This window comes from Notolepis coatsorum (assembly GCF_963971535.1).
Source record: "Notolepis coatsorum genome assembly, chromosome: 15".
Taxonomy (NCBI): Eukaryota; Metazoa; Chordata; class Actinopteri; order Aulopiformes; family Paralepididae; genus Notolepis; species Notolepis coatsorum.
The window spans coordinates 4,862,553-4,874,152 of NC_140179.1; the positions used below are offsets into that span (position 1 = coordinate 4,862,553).

The window sequence follows — 11,600 nt, forward strand, 5'->3', positions numbered from 1 at the left end:
TTCTTATGTCTGCAATTTATTAATTGTTTTTTTTATTCTGTCAATCTGTATGCAGGTTTCATGCCTATGTTCATTTTATACTATATAGTTATTAAAGGGGAACTATTTTACTATTTCTTTCACTATTTGGGCACTTTTACACAATTCCTGTGAGTCTATGGAACACCTCTGTAATATATATATTTTTTTTATTCATTGTTTTGTATTTCTAATCAAGTCCTCAAAAACAGCATTTTTCTACCTCAAGATCTCGAGCTGTTTTGAGCCTGGGCTCCTAAACCACTGCGCCGGCTCGGCCCCGCCTGAACATTAACATGCAGCAGTGTCTTTGTGACATCACATATAGGCACATTTTCAAACGACTCAGTTCAGTGAGGGTGAATATTGTGAGAGGAGAATTGGAAGAATGCGCCAATATGAGAATTTTGAGACATAGATCATATTAATATAAGTTCACATAGCTAGGAAACAATGCTAAACACTCAAAAAGGCCATTTATAAGATAGTTCCCCTTTAATATTTATTATTGTTATATTGCAGAAATGTGTGCATTGAAATGTCTGTAAAGTCTCGATGACATTGAAAATCAGGGTGACCTCAATTCTTTGAGTATAAATAAAAGGTTGATGATGCTATGATTGATACGAATGTCATGCACCAAACCAACATCAAACATTCTATGCCAGCCATCTTGTGTGTACCATTTAATTCCATCAATTTCAAATTCTATGGTTTATACTCATCGTAAAAAAAAAGGGAAAGATATATACAAATCCACCATATTAACATATCAAAATATAAAACGTAATATATATGTATAATTTGCAAAATCTACAACAGTTCATATGTACATAGGGTGACCCTTCATTAACCCTTCATCTTCACACCTAATGTGAAGACCAGGAATGGTCACCCTATATGTACAAGTTGCTTCATAAACTGATTAGCCCACTTTAGAATGTGCCAGTGTGAAAGCTCTGTTAGCCCAGAGCTAAGCGCCTGGTTAGCCTTAGTGTTAAAAAGGCGATGTGCTGTTAGCCCAGAGCTAAGAGCCTGGTTAGCCTTAGTGTTAAAAAGGCTATGTGCTGTTAGCCCAGAGCTAAGAGCCTGGTTAGCCTTAGTGTTAAAAAGGCTGTGTGCTGTTAGCCCAGAGCTAAGCGCCTGGTTAGCCTTAGTGTTAAAAAGGCTATGTGCTGTTAGCCCAGAGCTAAGAGCCTGGTTAGCCTTAGTGTTAAAAAGGCTATGTGCTGTTAGCCCAGAGCTAAGCGCCTGGTTAGCCTTAGTGTTAAAAAGGCTATGTGCTGTTAGCCCAGAGCTAAGAGCCTGGTTAGCCTTGGTGTTAAAAAGGCTGTGTGCTGTGAGCCCAGGGCAAATAGCCTGGTTAGCCTTGGTGTTAAAAAGACTATGTGCCATTAGCCCAGAGCTAAGAGCCTGGTTAGCCTAGGTGGGCTGTGTGCCCAGAGCCAGAAGCCTGGTTAGCCTAGGTGTTAAAAGGGCTGTGTGCCCAGAGCCAGAAGCCTGGTTAGCCTATAGTTAAAAGGGCTGTGTGCCCAGAGCCAGAAGCCTGGTTAGCCTAGGTGTTAAAAGGGCTGTGTGCACTTAGCCCAGAGCTAAGAGCCGCATTAGCCTTAAAGGCATAGAAGAGTGCTGCCTTTTATTTACATTTTTTTAAGCTACGGCTAAGAGGGCCGTTAGCCCTGGGCTAGCTACAGTGTGAACAGAGTCCGTTGGGTTTATTTTGGTACGGAGCAGCTGGTGAACTTGGTGGGCAGGTTGTCCACGGGGTAGACGCTGGGCCCGGTCTTCATGGTGGGCAGTCCGTTTAGAAGTGTCCAATCGCAGCGCAGGACCACCTCCACCAGGAAGGTCTTGAGCAGGACCTTGGCGAACTCCTTCCCCACGCACATCCTGGAGCCGCCTCCGAACGGGATGTACTGGAACCGCGAGGAGGAGGAGGACGAGGAGGAGGACGAGGAGTCACTGTCGTGCGGCTTGGACAGGAAGCGCTCCGGCTGGAACTCCTCCTTGTTGAGGAAGATGTCGGCCACGTCGTGCGTGTCGCAGATGCTGTAGAGGACGTTCCAGCCTTTGGGGATCTGGTAACCCTGGGCGACAGAGAGAGAGAGAGAGAGATTGTTTATCGTCATGTGCACAGTTAAACAGACAATTTGCCGTACAATGAAAATCCTACTTTGCTAGTCCGCCCTTCACACAATACTTGTGTTTTTTTTTTATATAATTTAAATACAAGAGAGTGCCAAGGTAAAAATAGAGATTTTTTTTTGAAAGGGTATAAGATATATAAGGCACGTTCCGATTCACAGTGTTTACAATATAAAATGGAGGTGACAGTGGGTCACAGCAGCAGTTAGAAAGTGTCTTTAGTGATTCTATTTTTTCAAACTTCGGTTATATTAAATCCAAACGCTCGTGTGGACAGGGCCATAGTTGGGGGGAAGGGTGACAGTGCAGCTCACAGCCACAGATCTCATGGAGAAGCATTGATGAAGGATTCAACAGAACCTCATTGAATTTGCAAACAAGCTAGAAGCTTTTTTTGCGATAGGCCACTCCAGTTTCCATGACCCTCCAGTTTCCATGCCCACTTTTTGCCAATTGGCATGAACACACACACACACACTTGACCTTCATGCCCAATTCCAGCCTCCTAGGATGAGGTGTATGGCCACTAGAGGGTGGGGACATCTTTGTGAACCGACCAACAGACCAACAGATAGTGACCTATAGAGCTGCTGGTCTCGGCTAAAAACAACTATATAAAACAGCTATATACACACACACTCACTGCTATTTTATTTTTTTTACTTAAAATGTTACTATATTCTATTGTGCTATATTTAATCCATATCCCATCTAATTGTATTCAACCTCTTGTTTACAGTTGTACAGCCCTGGCCTATATTTTATTTCATAATTAGATTATTCTATCGTGCTCAACTTAGCTCATATTTCATTTTATTTTATTCCACCTCTTTATTGCATTATCCGTCCGTTAAGGTCTGTCCGCTAATGTCGCACCGATAACGTACAAAGCAAATTCCTTGCGTGTGAAAACTACTTACATTTTGTCATTTAGCTGAACACTTTTATCCAAAGCGACTTACAAGTTCTGTACAACAAGACAGCAGGAAGGGCACAACTCTATCAGCTGAGTAACAATGTTCATCAAAGTGTTGAGTGCTACAGTGTAGGTTAGTTTATTAGGACAAGTGCATGACAGTACGGTTAGTTAGGGTTAGAGTTTTTTATACCGATCGAAGAAGTGTGCCTTTAGTCGACGGCGAAAGATTGGACGGGTTTGGCAAAATAAAGACCTTTCTGATTACAATTCTGAATATTTATATATCAATGTATGTATGTACGCATGTCTCCCTCCACTAAGCTGTGGAATAAAGCAGGAACTTACGTTGAGCTCGAAGGTCTTGAGGGCCACCCTGAAGCCCCCGGGCACCGGAGGGTTAATCCGGAGCGTCTCCTTGATGACACACCCGCTGTACTTCAGCTGCGCCAAGGACGCGATGTTCAGTAGCTGCAGATCCATGCCCTGCTCCTGCTGAGAGAGAGAAGAGAGAGAAGGTTTAGATTCTTAAACTCATACAGGAAGCATTCCATATGCACACACATATATATTAGGGGTTAGGGGTTAAGTGTCTTGCTCAAGGACACTTAGTCAGACACGCTGCCCGGGAGGAGCGGCAATCGAACCAGGAACCTCTGGATTACCAGACGACTGCTCTACCTCCATACACACACACACACACACACTCTAATTGACAACATGAGTCAATGGAATGACTGGTATGAAGCTGGAAGAAATTAAAATTATCCAGGATCATTATCATTCAAATGCCTTGCTCGAGGGCACATAGTTAACAAACTAGGGGAGAGTACAAAACAATCACTTCCGATCTATATCTTACTGGTACTAACATACTACTACTACTAGTAGTAGTAGTGATAGTTAGGTGACTAGTTACCTTGTCCATGAGTTCCTGTCTCATCTTGTCGACCACCTCGGGGTTCAGCCCCAGGAACATGATCAGAGAGGTGGCTGTGCTGGCCGTGGTCTCATGGCCCCCGAACAGGAGCTCCGTGGCCGACTCCTTTATAGCCTGGAGAGAGATGGGGTCAGATTATCAGGAGCTGCTCACCCTGGGACTCATGCAGTACTGATTACAGTAATAAGTGTACACACGATAATAATGTGGATGATCGAGTTTCAGGTCACTCGGACCGGATGTGTGTGCGAGTTACGGCATTTTAACCCTTTCACTGCGACAATACGGAAGGTTAACCCTTTCACTGTCACGTGACAAAGGTTTAACCCTTTCACTGCCACACTACAGAAGGTAAACCCTTTACTGTCACACTACAGACGGTTAACCTTCTGTAGTGTGGTAGTGAAAGGTTAACCTTCTGTAGTGTGGTAGTGAAAGGGTTAAACCTTTGTCACGTGACAGTGAAAGGGTTAACCTTCTGTAGTGTGGTAGTGAAAGGTTAACCTTCTGTAGTGTGGTAGTGAAAGGTTAACCTTCTGTAGTGTGGTAGTGAAAGGTTAACCTTCTGTAGTGTGGTAGTGAAAGGTTAACCTTCTGTAGTGTGGTAGTGAGAGGGTTAAGTTTGGTTTGTCATTATAGCGCCACCATCTGGCTGACATGGGTGGTTGGCCTTGCCCGAGTAGTGGGGAGGCCATAGGAATGATAATAATAATAATAATAATAATACCTGCATGCTGATTGGTTCTCCGCTCTTCTTGCTGCTGTCGATGAGCTGCTGAAGAGCGTCTCTGTGTTTAGATTCTCCTTCACAGTCTTCAACCTTCTTCTTAATGTTCTCCTCGATCTTAGAATGGATGAAGTTCCTCGCTTTCAAACCCTAGAGAGAGAGAGAGAGAGTTTTATTGGCATTTCGATTTTTTTTTTTACAGTTTACAATTGATCGTTTTTGTTATAAAAATCTGATTGGATGAAGTTCCTGGGACAGGGCAGGGGGGGGGGCAGGGAGGGGGGGCGGGGGGGGGACAGGGAGGGTGTAGAAGAGCAGGCTTGAGGTGGTTGGTTGGTTTGTACCAGTTTTCATTACAATAAAATGTATTGAAATGTATTATTATTATTATTATAACTGACCGTTGACTATTTTTATTCACCGACATACAACAATAATAATAAGGAATACCAAGTTCAGTCAACATTGGTCACGTTGACAACATTCACACCCGCTGCATATAAATCCAGAACCCAGCGGGACCTTTCTAGTTCGTCCTCCATCATCATCATCATCATCATCATCTCGCCGTCTTACCCGGTAGAGGCCGCTGAAGGGAACGTCGATGGGCAGCGAGAAGAGGTTCTTTATCATCTCCTCGAAGGCCTCCACCAGCTTCTGCTCGTCGGTGGTGATCTGCTCCGGGGTGAAGCCCAGCAGGATGCGCATGGCGATGCGGAACATCAGCCTCTTCATCTCGGGGTAGACCAGCACGCAGGAGTCCCGGGGGGCCAGCCACTCCCTCACCGCGGCGCGCACCTCCTCCTGGATCACCGGGATGTAGTGCTCCAACGCCTCCCTGGAGAACGCCTGCATGATGGCCTGGAGGAGCGAGAAGGAGGGGGGGGGGGGGGGGGGGGTTAGGATTATAGTCAAGTTCAAGTTTGTTTATTATTTGTCAGAACAAAATACTTTATAATGAAATGCTTGTTTCTGTATAAAGTAAGTACAAAAAAATTAAGAAGTAAAAAGTAGGTAAAGTACACAATATACAATACAGAGTCAAATGAGTGAACAGTGAGGTAGAATGCAGAGGTACAAAACTTGGGTGCAAATGAGGTATGAATGTAGTGCAAATCTCTTTAATAATAGATAAATATACGATTATTAGTCTACCCTGGGGAAGACGCCATTGCTTCAAAAAACGCTGTGGTTGTACCCAAATAAAGAAAACTAAAAGATGATCAGTGTGATCCAGTGATTGTCCTGTTCGGAGAAGCACCAGACCTTTCCGGGTTTGGATGTAGTTTTGTTATGAGGTTTAAAAAAAAATTGGATTTAGATATTGGATTGGAAAATGTATAGCTAATTATGCATTTGGATACATGACATGGTTTGCATAACTGATGAGCCTATGTGACGGAGTAAAGTATAATCAATGAAGAGTATTGCCAGCAACACCTTCAGCCAAGGATCTTTGACGTTTTGAGTATACATTTTTATTCAAATCCAATTTACTTTGCAGTTAATAGCACCAAGGACAAGTCCTAGATTAATGCGAGCTGATAATAGGCTTGAATACTTTGATAACAGACAGAAATATTTAAAAGCTGATAAGAGATTTAGGAACGGCGAGGATGCAAAGCATGTTAGACGCATTGGACCAGACCTGTGCCAACTTTACTACATACTAAAGGAATCTATACTCAAACCCAAACGTACCTTCTTCTTGTTCCTGTGCTGGGTTCCGTGCACGTTGGACAGCGCGTGGGACCCCAGGATGGTGCGCACGGAGGCGGGCCACTGAGCGGAGACCAGGCGGTTCTCACCCAGGAGAATCTGTCTGACATTATCCGCCCCGGTCACACGCACAGTGGGGTTCCCAAACAGGTGGGTCCGATAGATGTAGCCATACTTCTGTCTCTTCATACGCAGAAACGTTCTCCTCTGGGGATAGACAGAGAGGGGGGAGACAGAGGGGAGGGAAGGGGGGTAGAGAGAGAGGGGGAGAGAGGGGGGAGACAGAGGGGAGGGAAGGGGGGGAGAGAGAGAGGGGGAGAGAGACAGCGAGGGGGAGACAGAGAGAGGGGGGAGACAGAGAGAGAGGGGGAAGACAGAGTGGAGGGAAGGGGGGTAGAGAGAGGGGGATAGACAGGGATGAGAGAGAGAGAGTGATTAGAAAAGGTTACATTTATAAAACATATAAATGTTGAAGACTATAAAATAAATATTAAAGACAATCATGTCATTATGAATTGAAAATGGGGGACCCCGATGTAAACAAGACGAAAGTCTTTCTCTGGTCTGCATCCCCTTAACAATTGTATGTGTGTATTGAGCTGTACTGTACTGTACCCATTCTGCAATCTGTTAAGTTTTCAATCAATCAATCAAACGACTTGAGACGCATGAGATCATTAGACCTTTTCACAGGATGAAGACATTCTATGAAGAAAAAAAATTATTTACAGTTCTATCATAGGGCTGATATATATATATATTTATTTTTTTGGTAAATTTGGTGACATGGTAAAAAACATTGGTATCACATTCAGAGAGAGTATCTGTTCAGCAGCTCTATCCAGAATTATAAAGGAAACATAATTCTATGTAGGAAACATGTAATTCTATGTAGGAAACATGTAATTCTATGTAGGAAACATGTAATTCTATGTAGGAAACGTGTAATTCTATGTAGGAAACATAATTATATGTAGAAAACCCAGACAGTTTTATCCAAGTAGGCTCACGGACCACTTTCACACAAACAAAATTGTAGACATGCATTTAAACTCTCTTCGTGCTAAAAACTCTTTTAAGTTTCTAAAGCAGATATTCCACTTTTTTGTTTTGTTTCATAAACTTATATAGCACAACAGTGAACTTTTAAGTGCTAAAATTGCATTAACTTGTTAGTCAAATCAAGTGCGCTAAAAACGACTCGAACCCTAACGAACCTTACTGTCATGCACTTGTCCTAATAAACTAACCTACACTGTAGCACTCAACACTTTGATGAACATTGTTACTCAGCTGATAGAGTTGTGCCCTTCCTGATGGCTTGTCGTAGAGAACTTGTATAAGTCGCTTTGGATAAAAGAGTCAGCTGATTGATTGAATGAATGGGTACAATACAGTACGGCTCAATACATACAATTGTTAAGGGGATGCAGACCAGAGAAAGACTTTAGTCTTGTTTACATCAGGGTCCCCCATTTTCAATTCATAACATTTATGACATACAGATAGACACAGGCGTGTAAAAAGTACCCAGAAAGTGAAAGTATGGGTACCGTCTCAAAATCGTACTCAAGTAAAAGTCAGAGTATCTGGCTAAAAACACACTTGAGTAAAAGTCAAAACGTTTCTACCTTTAAATGTACTTAAGTACTAAAAAGTTAAAGGAAACACTTTTTTTATTGCAAGGAATAGACCAGGGGGTCTCACTCACTCATTCCATCACGGGCCAAGTTTTTATTTTAACTACACATTGCACCAGGTGAGGAGGTGAGCCAATTAGTGAAATCATCAGCTGGTGTTTAAAGGCTGGGATGAAACCAAGCAGACAATGGAATGTGTTCTGTGATAGACAATACTGAAATTACAGAGGACACTTTTTTTGCATTAAAATGATTTAATGCACTTCTCCATCGAATTTGAAAAAACATGTCAAGGTAAACTAACATGGACGGCATTCACATCACAGCATCCAGTTGTAAAGTTGGCCAAACTACAGCCTTGAACAAAATTAGGGGTTTAGTTATTTATTTTTTTTGGTTCGACATTGCAGGATTAATAGCATTGACGTTAGTTCGGCCAGAGAAACAAAATATACTAATTAAAATGGTTGGACCTGCGATATTTGTACTTTGTATAGGTCTGCATTTTAAATGCAAGGAGTAAAAAGTATGTTTTTTTTCTCTCTGAAATGTAATTGAGTAAAAGTACAAGTATACAAACCTAATAATACTCGAGTAAAGTACAAATCCCCCAAAACAGTACTTAACAGTATTGTAACGAAGTACAATCACTCAAGTACTTTACACCCCTGGATAGACAGTACCGCTGTCCGCTACATTTATGACATACCAGATTTACAAATACAGTACAGTTTGTGATACAAAAAGAGTCAGTAAAAAAGAGAGAGTATATACATTTGACGGAGAAACTGTACAACTGTACAGCAGCTAAATGACTAAATGTAAAAGGTGAGAGAGAGAGCTCCTACCTGCAGGATGAGCTGGAGCGTCTCCCCGATGAACGGCAGGCCCATGGAGCCCGGGGGCAGCGGCCGGGGGCAGCGGGGGTCCCGGCCCCGCAGCATGTACACCTCCCACAGGCGCACCGCCACCAGGAACAGCAGCACGGGCAGCACGACGGTGCACAGGAAGGTGGCCAGCAGGGTGCTCACGGCCATGGTGGGCGCAGGAGAGGAGAGGAGCGCGGAGGAGAAACAACACAAATAACTTCCCTAAAGGAGACGGGCTTCTGTTTCCTGTTCTGTTCGCGGGGTCCTGATGATGATACTTGTGTTCCAAACACACAAGAGACCAAGAAGTAGTTTGTAGGTTCAAGTCAAGTGAAGAACCAGCGTCCTGTCGTGGTTTCAGGTGTTTCTTCAGGAGGTAAAGTGGAGACGGTAGTGGATGGTGTCTCTCTGTCTGTCTGCGCGCTGCCCGGGAGGAGGAGTGTTGTTTGCTACTGAAGGGGACCGGGCTGTGGACACCGGGCTTTATAGCCTCTCTTCCCTCTGCCTCTCCCCGGGGAGCCGGGACACCTTCCCCGCGACAAGTAACCTCCGATCAATTAGTTCACCCAAAGTTCATCTTTAATTGTGGGGGTGTGACGTCGAGCCCCGCCCCCCCCCCCCCCCCCTGGGCTCGGGAGGGAGGGAGAGACGCACACACCCGCGCGGCGCGCACGTACACACACACACGCGTACACACACACACGTGTGTTTTATGTTGACGCTTCTTCAGCGACGTTATTATTATTATTATTATTATTATTATTATTATTATTATTATTATTATTATTATTATTATTATTATTATTATTATTATTATTATTATCATTATCTACTTTAATTTAATACCAATGAGTTCTAATGAACTGAATCGAATTGAAACAGAGAGGAGAGAGAGCTAGGGGGGTCAGACCGAGAGGAGAGAGAGAGAGATAGTGAGAGAGAGAGAGAGAGAGAGAGAGAGAGAGATAGTGAGAGAGAGAGGGGAGAGCGATAGAGAGAGAGAGAGAAAGAGAAAGAGAGAGAGAGAGGGGAGAGCGATAGAGATAGAGATAGAGAGAGAGAGAGAGAGAGAGAGAGAGAGAGAGAGAGAGAGAGAGAGAGAGAGAGAGAGAGAGAGAGAAAGAGAGGGGGGAGAGAGGAGAGGGGGGAGAGAGGAGAGGACAGAGAGAGAGAGAGAGAGAGAGAGAGAGAGAGAGAGAGAGAGAGAGAGAGAAAGAGAGGGGGAGAGAGGAGAGGACAGAGAGAGGAGGGCGATAGAGAAAGAGAGGGGGGAGAGAAGAGAGGACAGAGAGAGGTCTCAACCATTTGTCACTTAATTCGTGCCTCTTGTTACACGCGGGACAATCTAGCAGAGTTCACAGTGAAAGGTGATAATTCCCCCGCACACAATGGGACACGCACGCACGCACACGCGCACTCATTTACACAGCTATTAGCTGAATTGCCCGGGGGCTTCTGACCCAACGGCTTTTTAAAGGCATTTTCAACTCTCTGTCTGCGTTTGTGAAAATGTAAATACACCTCTTTCTAAAATTGAAGAATTCCCTAATCCCCCTTCTCTCCTAATCCCTGTGCCTCTCACCACCACCAGTATAACAGGAGGACTCTTATATGTGCCGTTGTTTTTGCCAGGTTCATTCAAGGTTAAACTTGTGATTTAATTTATTAGTTGGCAATTAGAGCTACATGAAGATATTCACATCAGGATTACAAATATATGGCTATAAACACATTAACATACATTTTAAACCATTACCAGTGATTCTGTCAAAGGGAAATAGCGGACCTACTTTACAGAATTAAGGAATATCTAGTAGTAGTATATAATTAGGTGTTGGTTATCTAGTGAGTTTATATCTAGTAGATTAGTAGAATATAATATAATTAGGTGTTGGTTATCTATATAGTGAGTTTATATCTAGTAGTATTATACTATAATTATGAAATAGGTGTAATAATTATGAATGATATTTGTAATGATAATTTAATGGAATGCTGTGCTCTCTCTCCAGGAGGCCCCTCAACCTCTGACTACTGTGCCCCCTGATTGCCCTCGTTCTAATCTATAGACTTTAACCTCTCTCTCTCTCTCTCTCTCTCTCTCTCTCTCTCTCTCTCTCTCTCTCTCTCTCTCTCTCTGTCTCTCCCTCTCCCTCTCCCTCTCGCTCTCTCGCTCTGTCTCTCTCTCTCCCTCTCCCTCTCCCTCTCCCTCTCCCTCTCCCTCTCCCTCTCCCTCTCCCTCTCCCTCTCTCTCTCTCCTGCTCTCAGTATTATGACATGCTTGTTATGTCTGTATCAGCACTGCTGTTGTTGTAAAAAATGATATCTTCTGAGTTCATACCTGGGTCAGAGAGAGACAGAGGAATAGAGAGAGAGAGAGAGAGAGAGAGAGAGAGAGAGAGAGAGAGAGAGAGAGAGAGAGAGAGAGAGAGAGAGAGACAGACAGACAGACAGACAGACAGACAGACAGACATATGGATATAGAGAGAGACAGACAGAGAGATAGATAGAGAGACAGGGAGATACAGAGACAGAGGGATAGATAGAGAGAGACAGACAGAGAGACAGGGAGATATTAGAGAGACAGGGAGTTAGATAGAGAGACAGACAGAGGGTTAGATAGAGA

At 43.6% G+C, this 11,600-nt stretch overlaps 1 protein-coding gene across 1 annotated transcript; it reads right to left on the bottom strand.

Moving 5' to 3' along the window:
* Nucleotides 1-1,733: 1,733 nt before the first annotated feature.
* cyp26a1 (cytochrome P450, family 26, subfamily A, polypeptide 1) lies at nt 1,734-9,330 on the bottom strand (the record flags this gene model as incomplete). The annotated part of the gene is made up of 7 exons (XM_084330517.1): nt 8,954-9,330; nt 6,448-6,672; nt 5,323-5,607; nt 4,747-4,896; nt 3,999-4,133; nt 3,428-3,574; nt 1,734-2,105 (listed from the first exon to the last, which is right to left on the bottom strand). The coding sequence occupies exons 1-7, from the start codon at nt 9,140-9,142 to the stop codon at nt 1,734-1,736; spliced, it is 1,503 nt and encodes a 500-aa protein (XP_084186643.1). The 5' UTR covers nt 9,143-9,330.
* Nucleotides 9,331-11,600: the final 2,270 nt, after the last annotated feature.